General features: G+C 40.7%; 1 protein-coding gene across 1 annotated transcript; it reads left to right on the top strand.

Moving 5' to 3' along the window:
- Positions 1-49: 49 nt before the first annotated feature.
- Positions 50-21,270, top strand: VGLL1 (vestigial like family member 1). The gene is made up of 4 exons (XM_040442090.1): positions 50-192; positions 9,602-9,832; positions 17,403-17,813; positions 20,844-21,270. Exons 2-4 carry the CDS (start codon positions 9,622-9,624, stop codon positions 20,915-20,917), a joined length of 696 nt encoding a protein of 231 aa, XP_040298024.1. The 5' UTR covers positions 50-192; positions 9,602-9,621; the 3' UTR covers positions 20,918-21,270.
- Positions 21,271-23,425: the final 2,155 nt, after the last annotated feature.

The raw sequence follows: 23,425 nt of genomic DNA, 5'->3' as shown, positions 1-23,425 counted from the left end.
ACTGAGATGGAAACGCCTTTAACACCAGAGAGAGGAAGATCAGAGCAGAACTGTCAGGTCAGACATTGCTGCTGTGCTGCTAGGAGGATCACAACTCACCTAGGAGCTCCAAGGACACTGAGCCAGCCTCACATAGGATCATGCACAGGAGCTTTACATGGGAGCAAAGTTTATCTCTACATATCTGAAAAGGTAAACCCAACATGGGGACAAACGTGTCCTAACTTGTAAACATCTATGAGCATGACACATGTAGAATGTCTGTGATCTGTATGTGTGTTGTGTGACCTGCTGACCATACATGGAGCAAGTATTACAGAAGATCCTATGAAGATAGTATGTATTATTAATATATTAGTTTTGCATTGAATTGTATTTTTTCAGATCTTTAATTAGTATGTACAGTAGGTGGGAGAACCTATTCAAAGCTCAGAACTTTAGGTCCAGTCATGTATGCAGGCCTTCCAGAACGTTTCGATTTAAGGGTACGATTTTCAAAATATGTGACAGCCATTCAATGCATGAGCCAAAGAGCTATATCCGGAGCGCTACATCTACTAATTTTGATTTATATGCTTCTAAGCCGTGCTGGGGCTTGTGAGATTTAGGGTACATTCCCAAGGGACAATGCGGATTTCGATGCAATCCTGCAGTGAATTTTCTGCTAAATTGGTATGTTTTACACGCAGATTTTATTTTTGTGGAATTTCTTGCATATTTGATGCAGAGTTAACCTTATCCATTGCAAAGGGTGAAATCTAAGGAAAAAATCAGCAGAATAAATCCAATAAGATAAAATCTGTATATGCCTCCGTATGAAGGTATACAAAGGTACAATCTGATCCCATACACTTAAATAGATGCTGTATGCAGTAATATGGCCAGGTACATCTACATAAGGTCTCGTTTACCAAATATAAAGCTATTCATGCATTGCTAGCTTGCATTACAATTCCAGTATTTTTTATAGTATAGAATTTGTAATTTAGTAATTTACCGAAATAAAGTCAATGGGGCACGATATTCATGTTTACATTCATTTGTGATACGCATTTGTGCCTGGGCATTGAGAAAGAAACTGATCGGCAGTGGTGCCAGGTGTGTACCCCTGCCGATCTGATATTGATGACCTATCCTGAGGATAGGTCATCAATAGTAAAAGCCAGGACAACCCTTTTAATACATTGGTGCAAATGGGGCTTCATGTGCTGATTGCTGCAAAAAGATAGAAAGCGCCAAAGATTTAAGGGTCTTTTTCATTCGATTTTTTGCCACCCTATTCGGTCTATCCGAACCATTCTACTTACTTCCTTGGACTCTCACGAAGCAAGAATGCATTTGTAGAACCAAATAGACCAGTCCAAATATAAAGGGATGATGAATAACTTGCGATTCTGTTCTTTCTTCATACACGTTCACACAGTGTGCAGTCTGACATTCAGCATAAACCATTCCTGTCTTTCAAATAAGAGGACTGTTCTTTGTAGTCTAACTTGTTTATTGGTCAGCAGGTCATACATATGTGATTGATTATATACGATTGATTGATTGGTAAAACAGGATTGCTTGGAAAAATAAAAGAATACAAATAACATGTATAAGTATTTAGCATAGCATAGCATGTACTATAACATTACATTAACACTGAAGCACATGGTAAAATGCCTACCTGTACATAAGATTGCATTGCTAGCCTACAGTAATAACAACTCCCTGAGTGACAATTACAACTAGCTGAACAGCTCTGCAACACACAATATCCCTGAAACAAAGGTAGATCTCTCACCAGATATGCTTTTACAAGGATGGTGGAGTTTGAGAAGGAGATATGCAAAAGGACAGCTCTGCTGATGTGTCCTGGAGACTGGAGACTTCTCTTTCCCAGGATGCTTTTCACTCCCTCAATGCAGTACACCACCCACAATGCAGTAGTATTGTAACAGGAAAAAGAAAGTCTAATACAATTTAAGACCGCTAGATGATGCTATAACCACACTAAACACTTCAGAAATACCAAGACTGAGGTAGACGTGATCTGTAATGATTCTCTAACCCAGCTGGGCAGAACAGATTCATTGATAAAAGTTTTATTGCTGCTCATTGCAAACATCAAAATCCTGTAATACGGGAGGGAAAACAAGGATCCTTAATTTTTCTGGCTTGCCAATACAGAAGGCACATAATAGAGTTGGTCCCATTAGGCCTCATGTACATGAGCGTATTCTGTATCCATGTCCGATTCGTATTTTTTGCAGATTGCACACAGACCCATTCATTTCTATTGGTCTGCAAAAAACACCCCCCAAAAAACGGACAGCACAAGGATGCCATCCATGTACTGTCCGCATCCTTGTGTCCATTCCACAAGTTATAGATCGTGTCTTATTCTTATCTGTATTGTGGATAAGAATAGTAAGTGAGAAAAATGCAGATTGCACACAGAAAGTGTCCGTATTTTGCGGATCCATGGTTTGTAGACCCCAGTACGGATGCAATCGTGTCCATGAGGCCTTAACCTGTAAATAGAAGCCTACCAGTTGATGGGCTTTTAGACTCGCATGGAGAATTGTTGCGGATATTCACTACAAAGTCTAGAAAGCAGCATGCCAAACGTTCATTCGTCCAACAGCTTTCTCTCTGGACCCCTTCATACAAATCCTGGCTTGGCTAGGCCGAGCATGCGTGTGTTCTGAATTGGGAGAGACTAACAAGAAGCTAATTTAAAAGTGCCCCTCAGGCAACACCAAAAAAACAATAAAACAAGGCCTCGTGCTGCCATGTCAATTAAAAAATAAAGACGTTATGGATGCAGGTCTTTCCAACAATATGGAGTTTGTAGTTTATGTTGACATTACCCCAAATTAGCTCCAAACTGAATGCAAGTGTTTAGTAATGTTTACAATGGTGGGATACTAACTTGCCACCTAGTGGCCAAACAGTGTGCTACAGAAGCTGCTGACCTGAGATAGAATTTCTTCCCAGTACTTGTACTGCTTCCTGTACTCTCTCAGAAATTTAAATATAAAATATAAAAAACATGGTATAAATAGCCATTTGCTAATATAATGCTATAAACTGGAAAGGCATCTGTTATTTGTGTTCCGATAATAACAAGCACATCTATGGGGAGTTGAAATTCCCCGCAGCTCGCATGCAGACGCATCAACAGGATAAAGGCTGGTGCTGTGGCCATAATACAAACACTAAGGCCTTAGTCACACGTCCTTGTCTGTTTTCCGTCTGTGATAAAGGGTCTGTGTTTCATCCGTTTTTGGTCATTGTCTTGGTTTTTTCATCTATGTGTCATCCATTTTTTATGTGCGTGAACAAGTTCTATTTTCGCGTCTCCATACATGGACCGTACATGGTTGGTATTCATATGCTGTCCATGGCTTTCCAGACCCATAGACCTGAATGGGCATGTTTGGTCTGGAAAATGAACCAAAGTAGTGCATGCTACTATTTTATTTCTCAATAGAAATGTGGACCGCAGAAAAATACAGACATTTCAATATACCTATTGAATCCAATGGTTCTGAATGGTGTCCAAAGCAGCCAGATCCTGATTTGACGGCTATAGACTTGTGTCTGAGTTTGCTGGGCAGACATGGGAGTTTGATATTTCGTGCCCCTCTCGGCACCCTCACCAATCAGCTGAGCACCTTGCCCCTTCCTTGTTTACCAGGCAGAGTACTGTCATTTTAGTAGCATAGTATTAGGGTCCGGCCATAATGTCAGGCTTCTGCATGTAGTTTAGGAGGCCAAAACCAAGAGTGAATTTAAAAAAGAGAAGTCGTATCCGTCCTTTATATTTTCTCTCCTTTTATGATCCACTCCTGATCTTGGCTTCAAAAACTGCATCAAGAAACCTCACCATGTGGACGTACGCTTACAGTTTAGTCCCAGTCACTTCAATAGAACGAATCTGTAGAGATTTGTAATTTCAGGCAAAGCTGCTACTAAAAGTAAGGAATACCTTCAAACAACTCATTCACGAGGGTACTTAAAGTTGGAACCTAATTGACCTAATTGTATCCTAAGGATAGACCATCAATTAACGCTAAAGACCATCAATTAATGAAAAATTCTGGAATTAAACATTAAAATGAGATAAGCTAGATGGATGCCTTGGTTCTTTGCTGTTTCTTATGTTTTATAGTTAACTGACATCTTACACATTAAATTGAAAGGTACTCAATGTCAGGCAGCAGCTTCAACAGCAAATACAGAATGAACATGAATATTTAGAATGAACATCAATACTATGATTAAAATAGAATATTGGCCAAAAAAAGTTGCACAATCTGTTAATTCCAAGGAGTGGACAACGGAAGAGGTGACATCAATTGCAAAAGATGGTATCATCATCAATGTGGGAAAGAGCTTCTTACAGTAAGACGACAATCTTTGGAATTTCCTACCCAAAAGGAGCATACACTTATCTTATGGAGCGTGGAAATAATATGAACTAAGGAAACTTGTCGAATTACTCTGGTGGAGTCAGGACATTTTTCCCTCTACTATGCGACATTGTCAAGAATTGTTTTTTTGTGTTGCCTCCTCCTGGATCCAATACGAAAGGACAAATCACCTATCAATCTCGGCCGTGTTATGTGACCTGGGATTGGCTTCTGTTGATGAGTTGCACATTAATTGTTTAGCATGAACGAGGTTCCAAGTATAGCCAGTGACCGCTCTCGACATTGACGGCAAAAATTCAACATGTGTGATAAATTTTTCTGCTGAAATCCTCCTTTAAGATATCATCTGGAGGCAGAAATTGGTCTAGATATCGTTACTCGCCCATCTGAAATCTATAGCGTATGTTCAGAACTATACGGAGGACTCTACTAGATGCTGGTCGCTGAAGAATCTGTATTTTCCAAGGAAAAGTAATGTTTAGAACTGGATAGAGCATCAAAGCGATGAGGTCTACACAGCATGGGAACCCTAACTAGTAAGAACTAGAAGATGGTTGGAGATTTATCCTTAGGAAACTGCCATAGTTTTCTTTCTCCAGATTTGTGATGTTTTTACTCAAGTGAAAGCAAAATGTTAGACCAGGAACTACTACATGAGTATAGATGAGGAGATTAGAAGGCATTTGTTTGAAGAACTCGCCCACAACGGGTTTTGTAACTCCTATTATCAACCTGTTAGTTTAACCTCTGTGTGCAATGAGTGTTTAGACTTCACTCACTTTTCGTCTCATCTGGGGATTTCTTTTACCTCTTTATTACTGTTTACTAAGGGGAAAAAACTGCATTTTGTCGGCAACATAGTGAGTTTTAAAGGTTACTATGAAATGTTGTCTGAGTCAGTCTCCATCAGGCCATGGACACGATGAACATTTGGCCAGCCTGGCTGCCTGTTAGTGATTGTACCAATATGATCTCTACGACAGAACCCTATAATTGCCTGGCAAGGAAGTAATCTGCTGACTACCATGTAACAGTATGTGATCACTGATAATTATTATTTGTAGAGAAGAAGAAATATTCATGTATATCTTGTAAACTTTTTGACTAATGCATCATAACCATTATATGTCTGAAGGCGGTTGTTCAGTACTAGAAAAACATGCCTGCTTTTGTCCAAAAACAATGCTATACCTGTCCCCAGGTTTTGTGTGGTATTGCAGCTCAGCCCCATCTACTTCAAAGAAGCTGAGCTGCGATACCAGACCCAATCTAGGAATTGGTGTGGTGCTGTTTTTGGAAGCAAGCACTAATGAATTTATAATGCTGGGCTTCCTCTTTAACCTTGTCTGGGAGTCTTTCTAAAAGGCCTCATGCACACGGCTGTAGTTTTGGTCCGAATCCAATCAGCGTTTTTTTGCTGATCGGATGCGGACCCATTAATCTAAATGGGTCTGCGAAAGATGCGGACAGCACACCGTCTGCTATCCACATCCATATGTCCGTTCCGCAGCCCCACAATAAAATAGAACATGTCCTATACTTGTCCATTTTGCGGACAAGAATAGGACTTTTTTCTAGACAAGGAAAAAAAAGGGATTTGTGGACCACAAAACACATTTACGGCCATGTGCATGAGGCATGGGAGAGAACTAGGTTTCCAATGCACAGTTTTAACAAGGGCCCCAGGTTTTTAGAGAAGCAGAAGCGCTCCTGGGCCCCAATGCAAAACCTTAACCCTCACCACTTATAATACTGCAGTCTTCCTATGTGGGCCCTCCTAGGCCCCTTGCAGACGAGCGTGTCCGGATTATGTCCGGATGCATTGCGGATGCGTTCAGTGAAAACTGTGCAATTTTGCAAACAAAGCCATTCAGTTTTGTTTGTGATCGCGTTCAGTTTCTATCGCGCGGGTGCAATGAGATTTACTGCTTTTGCACGCACGTTATAAAAAACTGAATGTTTATAAACAACATCTCTTAGCAACCATCCCTGAAAATCGCATCCGCACTTGCTTGAGGATGCGATTTTCACGCAGCCCCATTCAATTCTATGGGGCCAGCGTTAGGTGAAAATCGCAGAATATAGATTTTTACCTGATGAGTGAAAACCACTGCTCATGTACACAGACCCCTTTAAATGAATGGATCCGGATTACGTGCGGGTGCAATGCGTTCGCATCATGCATTGCACCTGCACGGAATTCTCGCTCGTGTGAAAGGGGCCTTAGGTTACCTGCACACAATGCCAATTAGGTGAAGTTTTTCAGCATGGATTTTCATGCAGAAAAATCGGAGCATAATACAGTACAGGCAAAGAGAATGAGATCTTCCAAATCTTATGTACGCATCGCATATTTTGTACGTGTGGAAATTGACCTGCTCTGCGATTCTGCACCTTCTGTAGAGTGGTTTTCCCCATAGACTTCACAACGTTTTTTACCAAAAGCCACAACAAAAAAGGCTTAAAAATGCGCAAAATCCATGAGAACTAGTACAGATTTATGTGTTTTTATACAGTTATTCTGTGTTTTTCATATGGATTTTCTGCATACAATCCCTCAACGTGTCCAGGTACCCTTAGACATCAGAGCTTGGGAGGGACTGCTACCTCTGCACCCCTATATATCTAATCCCTTGTTTTAGAGTGAGTTGTAACCTCCCCTGATATGTCTGTATTAGTAACGACTTGTATTCCAAGTGTAATAACTATTCAGGAGCATTTATTTTTATGACCCTATATTGTTCTATTCCTCTATTATTCCTTATTATCAGAGCTGCTTTATTCAAAAGGACATGGAAATCATTCCCATTGCAGATATCTTGCACTGTATACTGCTGTTCTGATCCAGCCCGAGGTGGCTTGGTGCAGATTTTAATGTTTATGGCCAGCTCTAGTCATTTTTATGATGATGTTCTCCAAATGGTGATTAAGCTAAGTGAGAAAGCTGCCTGCCTGGCTACAGAACAATGGTACATACTGTATACTTTTACAACACACAACTGTCAGTGTGATCTCAGGGCCTCAGTCTGTGACTGATGACCCTGGTCTCCCAGATACTTCGTTTGATTACATTGTCATGGCTACTGCTTTGTCTATAGGATCATTTATGGTCAATCAGAACAAAAATCTTGACATGTAAATAGTCAAAATAATAGAATCCATCCATTGGTTTTGCTGATTATCTCGTCATTTTGAAATCACTTGTCTTTCTTCCTATCTCATGAGCCAAGGACTATCAGGGGTCTGCTCACCTGATGGAATAAATGCTGGCAAACAATGTTTTTTTTTAGGTCATCATAAAAGATTTGATCTACGCAAACAAGCAAATTCTCACTGATCATGAAATTGTAATAGAAAGACCAGCACTCTGTAATTCCAGTGATGAAAAAAAGTTTCTTTTATTCGTCACCCATATGTGACGCGCGTTTCGACACTAATCTGTGTCTTTATCAAGGTACAGGTGATAACAGCTGTTATCACCTGTACCTTGATAAAGACACAGATTAGTGTCGAAACGCGCGTCACATATGGGTGACGAATAAAATAAACTTTTTTTCATCACTGGAATTACAGAGTGCTGGTCTTTCTATTACAAGTATTCAGGTATCTACCTTTTGACCGCGCACCTGGACCGCGACTGATGCGCAGTGCCGCCCATTCATTTATCTAATTGATCATGAAATTGATGACCAGTTGGACAATGAAAATTCTTTAGAAAGGCTCAAAGTGGGATAAAAAAAAAATTAAAATGCCATACTCACTGATCCAGCTGGTCCCCACTTCCTGGTCCCGCCTGGACACACAGGAAATACCTGGAGATGTCTGTTCAGCCAATCACAGACTGAGTAGACATCTCCAGGCAGCTCCTCTACCTTACATGGTCCTCGCTGGTCTCTATTTCCTGCTCCCGCCATCACACACAGGAAATGCCTGGAGATGTCTGGTCAGTCTGTGATTGGCTGAACAGACATCTGCAGGCATTTCCTGTGTGTCAAGCTGGGACCAGGAAGTGGCAGAATGGCGGATGAGAGAGAGAGAATATGGCTTCTTTTATTTTTTTATTTTTTTATCCCACTTTGCATCCTTTCTAAAGAATTTCCCCCCACTGGACAACCCCTTGAAGACTTTGTGTGTGTGTAAAGATGAGATTTTTTTCATTATTGAACATTATTTATTTAGTTATGGACAATTTTCTCATTTCACTCCTAGTAAAATACCTCTGAAAATTAGTGTCCACATAAAAATCTGGCTGGTGGAAGGGTCTAGGCTCAACTGAACCCATAATGGGGAGGTTGTGCTTAATATGCTAGATTTTATACCGGACAACACTATCATTAAAGGGGTTTTCTTGTTTGCATCAAAATCCTTTAAAATAATCATTTATGAAGGCAGCTGTAATTTTGCTATGTATTTATTTTACCTTTATTGCTTCTATGTTCCATTCTGGGATGTGGTCACATGACCATGTCCATGCAGCTCTGTCATTTCCTGTGTCTATGTAACTAGCTGGGTGGGAGGAGCTATAAACTAGCTGGGCGCTGTTAGGGGCAGTGATAGGGGAGTGTCTATGTAACTAGCCGGGTGGGAGGAGCTATAAACTAGCTGGGCGCTGTTAGGGGCAGTGATAGGGGAGTGTCTATGTAAATTGTTGGGAGGGAGTCGCTATAAAATACCTTGATATTTTTAGGAACGGTGCTGGACCTGTGGCAGAGAAAGAAGAAGTGCATCATGGGTTTGGTTAGATATAGCAACAGGAAGTGCTACATATAGGATGTAACAAACCAAATTGATTGGTTTACATGGTGAAAATGAGCCAGGAGAGTCCAAATTAAATAAAAAGCATGGGACGAAGTACATGAGGTAGGCAACTACATGAAGAGATCTGCTAGAAAACCATAGTAATGCTGGAAAAGCCTTCTAATGTTTTGGGACAAAGAGAGGCTTATAAACTGTAACTTTCCAGTTTCATTGGATTATGGAATTACTGTATATTCTTGAGAATCATCACTAGTCTAATCGTGGAGCTGTCACATTGCATGAAGCGATTAATACCCCTGTCAGGTAAACAGTGCAGATTGAACAAGACAGGACTAGCCTTGGAACATTCTCCTTGTGTGTTGAACAATGCATTGATCATGCTCTTTACCGAATATTAATATGATGTTTTGATACATACTTAGGCATTGACTGGCTGCAAGACATGGAGGATCTGAGGAAGAGCCCAGATGACTACAGAACAAAAGAGCAACCGGTGAAGACGACGGAGATGGGCTCACGTTGTGTGGTTTTCACTTATTATCAGGGGGACATTAACAGTGTTGTCGATGAGCACTTTTCTAGAGCGTTAAGGAATACAAAAGATCCACAGGACTTAAGCACAAAAAACAGAAATGACGACTTTCAGAAGAACAGTGAGTATTGTTAGGTACACAGCCCAAAGTGTAGGCTAAGAACATTGATGTTGATATCCTGGTTGACCCCATGTTTATTTTTCTCACCGGTACTAGTAAGGCTAGGTTCACATCGTTGGTGGCTTCTTTGCAGATTCCATCATAAATGTCTGAAAAAATAGTACACAATGTGGAGCTATTTTTCTAGTAAAGGAATGTACACCATGATGGAAAGTCAACAGGCCGCATTATATCCACAGTGGGGTCCATCAGGAACTGTTAGTGCCGCCGCCTGTCACAGCTTGAATTGCATTTTTCTTCCCCTATGACCAAACAAAAAATGGAATAACTAGCCTAGTTAACTGAGCAGACAACCTACAATACATATATATCATACATATATAGACATACTGTATTTATCTCTATGATTATACTATGGTCCTCCACCACTGCTTTCGAGGTCTCCTACCCTTCAGGTCCTGCTTGCATAATGACGCATCGTCCATAGAGACCATAGCAGACAATGCTACTGCTGTTGTCCATGGAACTGGGGAACAAAACGGCGGCGGACGAGAAAATAACTGTATAAGTATATTGAAAATGTTGGGCTGTCTGTGAAAAGTCCCACAATGAATAGGGCAGCAATTACAGATCCCAGTGGTCACCAACCAACTTCCTCTCAGCAATGATGGCTAATCTACCTAATCAGGCTTCTTGCACATGGCAGTGTTGGTAATTCAGTCTGCAAACAACAGATCTGCAAATATGGATACCTTCCATGGGCATTACACATTTTTCTCACTCTCATCAATAGAAAGGACCATTCTTCTCCCCAATGCGGACCAGAATAGGACATGTTCTATAATTTGTGGAATGGTACAGATCTACAAAACAACACAAATGTATGAATGGCCCCATAGAAATTAATCGGTCAGTGTGCTATCTCCAAAACATGCATGAAAAATATGGTCGAGTGCATGAAGCCTTAGGCAGTATTACGCAAAGCAGGAATATCAGGATCTAATATTTAGGGGAAGCTTTTCTACAACCTGTATGAGAGGCAGTATTTCCTGCTGGACCCAAGATCTGCAACCTGAGACTTTTATCCTATGTTTTTACTGTCAAGTCCGGGCATAGTTTTCTCAAGTGTTTTTTATTTATTTTTTTAATCATTTTTTCCAGTCATTTTAGACATAACTGTGTCCTCTCTACATGTTTTCAAGTGAAAAGATTTAATGGCTACCAGTAGATCTCCTATGGGAATAGACCCCTCAATGGATAAACCTACCTGATTATGCAATAATAATCTTAGATTAGAAAAAATGATGATTCCCAAACTCAATACAGGTCATGAGATGCAACCTCCTGTTTTCGCTCCTTGAAAACACTGTGCCATTTATGTCAGCCTACATGCTACTACTAAGTCCTGATAGCTGCAGCCCCTGAATTTATATGAATTTTATTTTAATGTTCAACATGCTGCTCTGAATAATTTCATGATATATCTTCATAACGGTCAGAGCTCATCTTTTCTGTTTCAGAGCTTCAAATCCTGTGCATAAACATAGGGGGACATCTGAGGCTGCCCTTTTGTGGTGGATGGAGGCAGCAAGAATTTTATCATTTAATGGGATTGTTCGAGATTATGATATTGATGGCCTATCCTCAGGATAGTGAAAAAACAAAAGATAAAGTTAGGGTGGGTTCACATCACGTCTTATTCCTCCATTACAAAAAAAAGGATACAAAAACATAGCACATCAAGTTCTTGTATCCTGTAGAGTCCGGTAAAAAAAAAAAGTATACTTTTTTTTGCAATGGTAAAAAAAATACACTTTTTTTTTGCAATGGAACTCTATGGTGAATGGATGCCACATTATAGCATCAGTCTGAGGCAACCATTTTACGTATACGTTTTTTGTATACGTTAAAAGGATGGGAAAAACGTGATGTGAACCGAGCCTTAGTCAGCACATCCTGTGAAATGAAGTAAATTTGCAGGTGCTTGTTGCTATGGCTAAAACTACAAAAGTGAAAGCAAAAGCAAATACATTGCTACAGCACTCTGCAAACATAAAATATATGAATTAATCCTACGGTATATTCACTATATAAAATGAATATGAGGCACTAAACAAATATATTTTGATCAAAATCATTTGTGTTCATCCACCACGGCAAGGTGACCCTTACTCTAGAAGGGAACCTACTCTACATGATATCTCTCTCTCCTCTTAATTTAGGGTTACCTTTCTCTGCCAGCAGGCCTCTGCTCTCCCTGAATTCACAAACAGAACAGACACAGTATACATGTGGAGCCTGCTCTTCCTAAATTAATAGGCCGGTTGACACAGAGAGAGATATGATGTACAGTAGATTCCCCATCCAGAATGAGGTCACCTTGTCGTGGTGGATGGGCACGAATGATTTTGAGCTAAATATATTTGCTAAGCACTTCATATTCATTTTGTATATTGAATATTGCATCAGTTTATATATTCTATGTTTGCAGAGTGCTGTTGCATGGTCCTCTTTTAACTCTTTAACTCTTCAGCGCTGTTTTTAAATGATCGCTGAACTGTGAATGCAGCACTGCTGGATTAACCCCTTAAATGCCATGTCAAAAGCAATTTCAGCATCTAGGGGGTTTAGAGATAGGGTAAGGGTTACTTATGTCAACCATTGGCATTCCACAATGTGATTGATGCAAAATACTACCATGTGAAAGTAGCTTAAAAAGGACTCTTCACCATCTCTGACATGTCTATTTTAGTAGATAATTACAGGTACTGTATATTCTAAATTAAACTGGTAACAACTAAGGGCTATACATGTATGTGTGCTTGGTGCTAGGCTTTAATCCGGAGCATGTACAGCACACGATTAAGGCTCTGACTCCTGCAATCTAGCAGGAGCAGGTCACTGACAGCCGGGGACTCTGAAGAGGAGACAAAAGCGGTTTATAACCACTTTTGTCTTCTTCTTTCTTCCTTGCATAGCTGTATGCCACTTCCAGTGATCATGTGATCATGTGTCTCGGTTATAGCAGAACTGCTGGGTCTTAGAAGACACTAAGGGTATGTCTACACGATGACATTTGTTGTGCGACAATAAGTCGTAGTAACGTTGCGCAACATTTTTTTGTAATGACAGTCTATGGTGTTGCACTGTGACATGCTGTGTTTCATGGATCATTAAGAAGAGATGCTTTGAAAATTATTTTTTAGCTGTTCAGACAATTAGATCCAACACGGACCGCTTCACGGAGGCATCACTGACCACCTTTTCACTGATTGAAGCAAGGACACGGACGTGTGAATGAGGCTTTAAGCTGAATTCTTATCAACTTGTTTAGGAGCTCTCAGGAGACCAGAGATAAGGCAACATATCCAGCTGCTAAACAACTCATTTAACAAAGTTTACTGTGAAGGAGCAAAAGCAGCCAACTTTCTATGTGAAAAGAGGCAGGCTGCAGAGGACAACAGCTTTTAAATAAATACATTAAATAAATACATTTTATACCCTTAAAATGAAGACCAATTGGAAAAAATGTACGGTAGTTTTTTTTAGCCAATAATAAGAACAATGTAATAATACAAAAAGGCATTCAATAGTGTCCGCAGCCTTCAAAGAATCTGCGCCTAACGTCATTGTTGCCAGGTAAGAGGACTTCTGGAGTACATGTCTGGACAGGTCAAAGCTATTTGGGTGGCACGAGGGGGACAATACAATTTTTGGTTTTAATGTCATGGCTGATTGATGTACATTACTGCATTTCCTAAACAGTCTGCTCGAGATCAGCATGGTTCAGTTGACAAGTGTCATTCATTGGACACAATAGTAGATAAAGCTGTTTACAGTTTTAACTACTGACCCTGATTGGTAACCAGGATTACTACTATGACATGTGACATGTGACAATCTCAGAAAATTGGCACATCCAAGAGAATTTGTGTAAATTGTATGTAACATGTGGTCATGCAACTATGTTAGAGCTGTGGTTTGGCTGTAAAAACACAGCCAAATGGTAGAAAAGTCACAGTCGTGGACTTGCATTATGGTCTATGATATCAATGCCACATGCGACTTGCGAACTGATACAAAAACCTCAACAGTGCTGGATGTTTTGTGACTGTTCAATGGCTGTACTGCTCCACAGTGGTCAAGCAACAGATGTTGTGGCCAACATCACCATGTAGCTGCAGCCTTATAAAGAATCTGTCATCAGAAAATGGCCTATTGTTTAAATCATGTTTTTTATGTTTAAGATATTTTTAAAGAATTTTTAATCTTATTTTAAATTTTCCATGTCAATATCTATAATTAAACAAAACCCATAAAATCCTACAGTATTCACACTGGCCACTAAGCCTCATAGTCGCCACCTCTTGGTCTATACAGATCAGCTTACTGCAGTTATCTGCTTATCTGTCATTCTAATCCTGCCTGTAATGACATCACCTCTGTGTATAGATAAGACATGATCCACTATTCACAAAAGGTGATTTTCAGAGCTTATCTATTTTTTTCTTTTACAATGACCTCTGCACAGGTCACAGAACATGTCTAGAAAACTCTCCTATAGAAGTCGATGAGGTTACCTCCAGACCATTGTGTCTATGGCCCATGGGGCTGTTGTAAAATTCTTAATGTTTTCTAAATGCTGTTAAAGTAAATGTGTCATCAGAAAACAACCATAAGGTCCCCTCCTGACCATCGTGTCTATGGACCTTGGGGCGGCCATATTTTATATTTTATTTTATTATTATACTTACTTATATAGCGCTGACATATTCCGAAGCACTTTACAGACATTAGCATCAAGCTGTCCCCAATAGAGCTCATAATCTAAGTGTCACGAACGTTCCCGCGACAGGTGGCAGGAGATCGGTGAGACTGGCAACACGTGGTTTGATCTGACAAGTTTTCCCTGTGGATCAATAGGTATCTGTGTTGTTTCTGGTATGGCCACACCCCTTGCCTCAGGTGTTGCTAATGTGGTCATTTAACCTTCTTTATTTATAGTGGCTTCTCCTACTATGCTGTGCGGTTTATAGCTTCAGTTTCAGTTGTGGAAAGCTGGTGTGTGGATCTCGGCAGAGTTCCTGGTGCTGCCATTGCTCCTTTGAAGTTACGTCTTTCCTTTCCCTTTTAGTATTTTGTTTGGGTTTTGTGTGTTGCATTTCACTATTATTTGTATTAGGCCTGTAGGAGACTCCTGCTCGTCCTTCCTTTTGGAGGAACAGGTAGTCTTATCCCTGCCCTTAGTACCAGGGTCCTATAGGGCTTGATATGACTCTAGGTATTCCTGTGTATGAACACACCTACCTCTGGGGTCTGTTCATACTGGTAGGCAGTCAGGATTTTGGTTAGGGTTTAACTAGGAGGTGTCTATCTTCATCCCCTAGTTCTCAGGCCTGTTTCCCTGTTCCCCCACAATGAATAAATCTGTCATAAGAACATAAAAACAGATTAGAAACAAACAAAATGACTATTCAGCCAATCACTGGTTGCAGCAGTGACCTGCCTCAGCTAGTGAGTCATTTCATGCATGTCAAGAGCACAGGGAGGTATAGACTAGCGGGGGACGGAACCATCGCATTGGAAGTGGTGTGGGATTGGTGACATTCAGAGGCATTTCTAAAGAAACCCTTTAATGTCAGTATCCCTGGTGATCTAGGGTATTAACATAGTATATAAGGCCGAAAAAAGACATTTGTCCATCCAGATCGGCCTATTATCCTGCAAGTTGATCCAGAGGAAGGCAAAAAAAAACAACCTGTGAGGTGGAAGCCAATTATCCTCACTTAAGGGGAAAAAAATTCCTTCCCAACTCCAATCAGGTAATCAGAATAACTCCCTGGATCAACAACCCATCTCTAGTAACTATAGCCTGTAATATTATTACACTCTAGAAACACATCCAGGCCCCTCTTGAATTCCTTTATTGTACTCACCATCACCACCTCCTCAGGCAGAGAGTTCCATAGTCTCACTGCTCTTACCGTAAAGAATCCTCTTCTATGTTTGTGTACAAACCTTCTTTCCTCCAGACGCAGAGGATGTCCCCTCGTCACAGTCACAGTCCTGGGGATAAATAGATGATGGGAGAGATCTCTGTACTGACCCCTGATATATTTATACATAGTTATTAGATCTCCCCTCAGTCGTCATTTTTCTAAAGTGAATAACCCTTATTTTGATAATCTTTCAGGGTACTGTAGTCCATCCATTCCAGTCTTTAGTTGCCCTCCTCTGTATCTTCTCCAGCTCTGCTATGTCTGCCTTGTTCACAGGAGCCCAGAACTGTACACAGTACTCCATATGTGGTCTGACTAGTGATTTGTAAAGTGGTAGGACTATGTTCTTATCACGGGCATCTATGCCCCTTCTGATGCAACCCATTATCTTATTGGCCTTGGCAGCAGCTGCCTGACACTGGTTTCTACAGCTCAGTTTGCTGTTCACTAAAATTCCTAGGTCCTTTTCCATGTTAGTGTTACCCAATGTTTTACAATTTAGAATGTACGGGTGACTTGCATTATTCCTTCCCATGTGCATAACCTTACATTTGTCAGTGTTAAACCTCATCTGCCACTTATCTGCCCAAGCCTCCAATCTATCCAGATCCCTCTGTAGTAGTATACTGTCCTCTTCAGTGTTAATTACTTTACACAGTTTTGTGTCATCTGCAAAAATTGATATTTTACTATGCAAGCCTTCTACAAGATCATTAATAAATATATTGAAGAGAATAGGGCCCAATACTGACCCCTGAGGTACTCCACTAGTGACAGTGACTCAATCTGAGTGTGTGCCATTAATAACCACCCTCTGTTTTCTATCATTGAGACAGTTACCTACCCACATACAGACATTTTCTCCCAATCCAAGCATTCTCATTGTATATACTAACCTTTTATGCGGTACAGTGTCAAATGCTTTGGAGAAGTCCAGATATACGACATCCATTGATCTGCTGCTGTCAAGTCTAGAACTTACCTCCTCATAGAAACTGATTGGACGGGTTAATATCATCCAGTGGTTTTCACACCTCTCCAATTGCAGCCATGTCCCCCTCTGTGTCCTGTTTTTCAGGAGAAGCTGAATGTGATGTGCTCATCACACTCAGTTTTACCTTCCACCCCTGCAGTCATCATACAGACCGGGTCTATGTGGCAATGACTGGACAGCTGCAGAGTTCACTCTATGATCAGAAAGAGCTATTCATGACCAGTCTGTGCAATCATGAAGGTGCAGCTGACATTAAAGGGCCAATACTGTATGTAGTTGTACCTCTTGCCTGCCACTATATACAGTCATAACTCCTTGTAGGAGGGCTAAATTTTTTGTGCATTGTGGTACCTTTCTTCTAATATCCTATGCCATGTTGGCCTAACACATTGTAGTATCTCAATGATATGTGCAAAATGACAAACTCAGTTTGGCTACATTTGTACAAAGTGCATTACTTTGCATAAGGGACAATGTACACAGTAAAAGGTATCTTGTCAAATAATCTGGATTTGAAATGTGAGGTCTACCTAGGAGGAGAATCTCAAATATGTAATTCTCTATTTTCTTCTTCCAGCAAATAACATGATGATGGATGAATTCAACTGGACAAAAACTTACCAAGCCAACTCCTCCGATAGGATGACTTCCCCTGTGTTACCACCACTTACCTCTCCATCTGAGCATTACACATCAGCTGTTTACCAACAGCACCAGCAGCATCATACTCAGCCTTCGGATTTGTGGCATTACCACCATTTTGGACCTCCAAGCCAAGTTAATGCTGTGTATCATCATCCTTCTGTCTCAGAGTTTCAAATGGTACCAGGTCCTAATGGAAAATGTAGTTCATTTCTCGGTCTTCTACAGCCTGAGAGATATCCAGTTCCTTTGCCGGAGTCAGTTTCAAAACCAGATCTCCTCAGTTCAGCAGCTGCTGGGTCATCCATACCAGAAAACCTCAATCAAAGAACGAACTCACAAACAGGTAATAATAAATAAAAAAATGTGCAAAATAAACTGCACTTTTTAAATAACGATTATGATACTTTGCTTTTGTTATCATATACTTTTTTGAGTTATGTTCTCCATTGTTTAAAGTAGCTCAATTGTTTAAAGTAGCTCAGTTGTCAGCTTTGCTGTATATAGTGGGACAGAATGAGCAGAGTAATCTCTTTATTTTTATAGGCTAGGCAAGTTAATGATAGCTGTATTATGTTACTGGAGATTGATATAAGGCAGGATATCACACTATGCAATATATACAAACTCTGTATGCCTCACCCCTGATGCTTCCTGATCTCTGGGTGAGGAGACTGTACTCTGTCCCTTCTTGGAGACTGTTGTAATCTATGACATCTCTCTGTCCATTGGCTCTCTTTCATTTCAGCTGCCATAAAGCAAATACATCCTGTTTCTCTAGCTACTGTATAGAGGAATAGCACAAATGCAAAAAATAAATCTGGAGCACTTTGTAGACTGTCTGGTCTATGTTTGTACCAGAATTGTGTGGCAATATTGTGGCACAATCTCAGCACAAAATGTTGCATTCAAAGCCACACCTGATCTAGCTAAACCTTGCCCACTGTCTGCTAAGCCATACCTCTTTGTAAAATCAAAATAAACCACGGCACTCTAAGTTCTGTTGCTTGAACTTCTTATTTTATTTTATAATTTTTTATAATCCATCCATAGTAAATAATATTAGGTCACTGGCCAATGTTTCGGTCCAACCTAGACCTTGTTCACGGCCTTAGACATTGTGCAATGGTGTTGTGCAGGATGAACAAGGTCTAGGTAGACCGAAACGTTGGCCAGTGACCTAATATTATTTACTATGGATGGATTATAAAAAATTATAAAATAAAATAAGGGGTTCAAGCAACAGAACTTAGCGTGCCTTGGTTTATTTTGATTTTACGAAAATTTTATGTACCACTGAGCACCACCCTTAGGCTCCATTCACACGTCCGCAATGTGTTTTGCGGATACACGGAGTCACGGATCCGCAAAACACGGAAAGCGGCAATGTGCGTTCCGCATTTTGCGGACCTCACATTGCCGACATAATAGAATATGCCTGTTCTTGTCCGCAATTGCGGACAAGAATAGGACATGTTCTATTTTTTTGCGGAAACGGAAGCACGGATGCGGAAGTGCGGATCCGCAAATGTGGATGCGGACAGCACATTCCGTCCCCATAGAGAATGAATGGGTCCGCACCCTTTCCGCAAAATTGCGGAAAGGATGCGGACACATTTTGCGGACGTGTGAATGGACCCTTACCCTGGAGGTGAGCCGTTCAACTCTTTCGTTCAACATATCTTTTTGTCAGACACAGCAAGGAAAAGTGTCTAAACCGTTAATGTGATGTAAGGTATGTGTGCCAAAAGTCTGGGTCAATCTGATACAGAATTCTGCCACATTTAAAATAGTAACTCTGCCCAATTATTTCCATTTTCAGAATAAATCCAATGAAATTAAAATGACATACACAAGACATTCTCTTTAAATCAGAATTCACCTGATGTGTTCATGAGAGAGCATTGAGAGAGATAAGATAACCGTTCCCTAGTTAGAGCTTATCTGTTCATCTGTCTGACAGCAAGATGTTATAATTGTCACGGCCTATGGTGTGCGCTGTGACACTGTTGCTACACTTGCGGTTGCCCGCCGCATCGTGTTGCTGTTAGAGCATGCGGTGGCAGTGTCTCGGCCTTCTGGGTGATTGCCGTGACATGGTTGCCACGCATGCTGTTGCCGTCGGCAACGTGTAGCTTTCTATGCTTGTGTGTGCACTTCCTCTTTAAGTGGTTTCCTTCCCTTGTCTGGTGTTGGAAGGGTTAACTCCCTTCCTAGTGTTTTGTTAACACTGGGTTTATGTGGGTGTGGCTGCTTGGGCTATTTAGTCTCTGCTGGATGCCTGAAGCTGGGGGGTACTCCAGCCATGGTGTATGCTGGAGCTATCCTCCTAGTCTTCATATTCCATCTGTCCAGTGAGGGCCACCCTTGTGGTCATACTGTCAAGGCAGGGAGTGGGGGAAACCCCCCACCGTGCGGTGTCAGAGGGTAAAGGGGATCAGCCTGGCCAAAAGGAGTAATAAGGGAGCAGGTCACCTCCTACCGCGTCCCTAATCCTCTCCCTGACTCCTCACCGTATGAGCGGACCCCGATGGTAGGACGACTCATACTCAGGATTCCTAGAAACCCTAAGTCGCCCTGGTAATCCCTCACTTAGGAGCAGAGGAGAGACAACCTGTTCATCCCAGTCATGGAGGAACAGGAGTCTCTACCTGAGGCCAGGCTGCCAGGAGAGGGGAACACATACAGCTATAGAGATGGCAGGTAAGCGAGACCAGTAACACACTTACCTGCCACAGACACACTGACTGGAACCCGTGCACAAGTGCTGGTGTCCACACCAACATTAAAAGGACACAGCACACACCACAAACCACACAGGAACCCAGGACACCCATAGCTGCAATAAACATGAGACACCACAAGAACATCTACTATCTATGACCACAAGGGTGGCCCTCACTGGACAGATGGAATATGAAGACCAGGAGGATAGCTCCAGCATACACCATGGCTGGAGTACCCCCCAGCTTCAGGCATCCAGCAGAGGCTAAATAGCCCAAGCAGCCACACCCACACACACATAAACCCAGTGTTAACAAAACACTAGGAAGGGAGTTAACCCTTCCAACACCAGATAAGGGAAGGAAACCACTTAAAGAGGAAGTGCACACACAAGCATAGAAAGCTACACGTTGCCGCCGGCAACAGCATGTGTGGCAACCATGTCACGGCAATCACCCTGAAGGCCGAGACACTGCCACCGCATGCTCTAACAGCAACACGTTGCCGCGGGCAACCGCAAGTGTAGCAACAGTGTCACAGCGCACACCATAGGCCGTGACAATAATATTGCTCAGATTTTTTTTACTTCTCTGTTTTTTAGTACATTAAATGCCTCTTCTTATGATTTATTATTGTGTATGTATTTTTTTAGGTCTTCATCCACAAGATAGAAGAAAAGAGTATTTCCATGGACAAGAAAGAAGGAAGGATTTATACTTTTATTAGGTGTTATTTTCTGTTCATCTGCATTTTGCTTTGTTTTATTATTATTGTATGTAAAGGACTTTGGACTAAAAAAATTCTAAAAACTTTAAACTATATACATATTTTGTAGATATTTTTTTCATGAATAAATCAGGTTGCTTCCATATTTAAGAGGTGCTTCTGTCATTGCCAGTGGTTCACTGTGTCATGATGACATAGTCACTAGGGCAGAATAAACACTGAAGTTTACGGGTAATAGTTCTGTTTTAGGGCAATGTTTCCAAGTCAGGTTCCACAGTATCCGTTTTTTTTGTGAAAATTGGAGAAACATTCCATGGAAGCAACCAATAGCAAGAGCTATCACATTTACAAAAGTAATAGCCTCTTTAGAGATGTTTCGATTCAGAGAGGCAAAGCAATAATTCTTATTCAGCACTTAGTAGCATCTAGAAATTATGGAATGCTTTGCCCACTCCATCAACCATTTTTGAGGAATCGGTTGGGGGTCTCTGGAATCAGCACAGAGTATTTCAGGGATCCTTGTATGAGAATATGATTGAATATCACTAAGATAGCTCAATAAGGGGGGTGATGCTGTGCCTTTGTGGGTTACGCAGTTTGACACCTCAAAATATATGTGATTAGTAATATTTCAATGTGATCACCGTACCAGCTCAAGTTATACATTTTTTTGCAAATTCATGTTAAAATACTATATGCTAACATATGATCCCACTTGGGTATGTCTTCCATCGTAATAATGCATTCAGAACAATGAAGTTCTATGTTTTATAGAAATAAAACACAAACCTGGATAAAGGACATTTTTTGTGAGACGATAAGAAAACTCAATGTTTGTAAATGTTGTATCTTTGTATCTGTTCTTTTGTATTATAGTTTTTAAATACCTTACCTTATTAATATACTGGGGCAGATTTACTAATCCTAAAGATAGTGTAAGCTTAGACCGGCTGTCTAGACCTGCACCAGATTTATCACATGGGTTCAGGTTGGATGGTAAATGTGGTGCAGGGACAGACACTTTTGTCTAAATCTATATTGGTTTATTTTGAGACAGAATTTGACCCAAAAGTGTGCCGCAATGTTAGACCATGCCCCTTTCACGTGAGCTTAACTTGTTAGACAAGGCACAGATAATGGGGGACATTTATCATTCCTTGTGCACCAAAATACTGATGCCAATAAGTCTCATAGTTCAGTTAATGCTGAAGTTGTGCAAAATGTTTTGACTTTTTTTGGGTTTCAGACACTGCACGCCACTTTGAAAAGGCCAGTCATATTTAATATAATCTATGCCAGGACCGTGCATAGTTTATAGCATAAATCTACACCAGCTGACTTGCTGGTGTAGATTTGTAATTTGGCGCTAGAACCTGCAAAGATGTGACACAAAAATTAAGAGGCATGCGCGTATCAGGTCTGAGTGGAGAAAGATTAGGACCGGTGTGTAAAATGCATATCTTGATAAATGTTCTGCAATATCTCTAAAACCTACATGCACCAAATTCTGCCATCTTTTGGTACTAATATTAGTAACTGTGGGCCATTGTATTTTTTGTGCTATGGGATATACTGCATGATAAAACAGTTTAGATTGAAGAAAAAAAAATAAAAACTTTGGTTAATTTCAGACAACAGTAATATGACCTGGATAGATAGCTTTGTTATTACAGCTGTGATATCACAAGCTGCGTTCTTGTGAACAATATGGTAACCTAAGTGGGGTTCGTTGGAGCTATGGGTCACGCTGTGGCCATATTTTGGACATTAAATTGTGGTCACATTTGGGCTATTACCCAAACACCTTAGCACAGTTTTATCAGCTAAAAAGAGCAAAATACAATATTTGCTTTTGTTTGTAATATATTTTCAAAATAAAAAGGAATAATAAAAGCATTATTTTGAAATAATTGTGTATTTTTTTTTCCCATGAACAGAGTACTGTATGGCAGCTAGCCATATATTATTTACATACTGTATACAGTCACATACTATTGGATTTGATTATTTGCATAAGGTATATAATATACCCCAATCACAAAATGTTTGGGATATTTGGCTTTTGGGTGAAATTTCTGGAAAACATAAAAAGTTCACGTTACAGTGATATTAAATCATCTCATTCCTCATCTCAAACAATTTATTAAAATAAAAGCCAACACCAGTGGAGGATATACCCCCACAAAAATGTCAATGACTCAATAATTTGTCATGTGGCCTTGAGCATCAATTACAGCTTGACAATGATGTCTCATGCTCTTCACAAGTCGATTTATTGTCTGCTGAGGCATGGCATCCCACTCTTCTTGAAGGTCGGCCCTCAAGTCATTGAGGTTCTGGGGTACAGAGTTACGAGCCTCTACACGGCAACTCATCTGATCCCATAGGTTTTCTATGAGATTCAGGTCTGAAGAACATGCAGGCAAATCCATTTGAGGTACCCCAGTCTCCAGCAGCCGTTTCCTAATGATGCAACCTCGATGAGCTGGCGCATTGTCATCCATGAAG

This window comes from Bufo bufo, chromosome 8 (genome assembly GCF_905171765.1).
Source record: "Bufo bufo chromosome 8, aBufBuf1.1, whole genome shotgun sequence".
NCBI lineage: Eukaryota > Metazoa > Chordata > Amphibia > Anura > Bufonidae > Bufo > Bufo bufo.
This window is presented reverse-complemented; position numbering and strand designations above follow the sequence as displayed.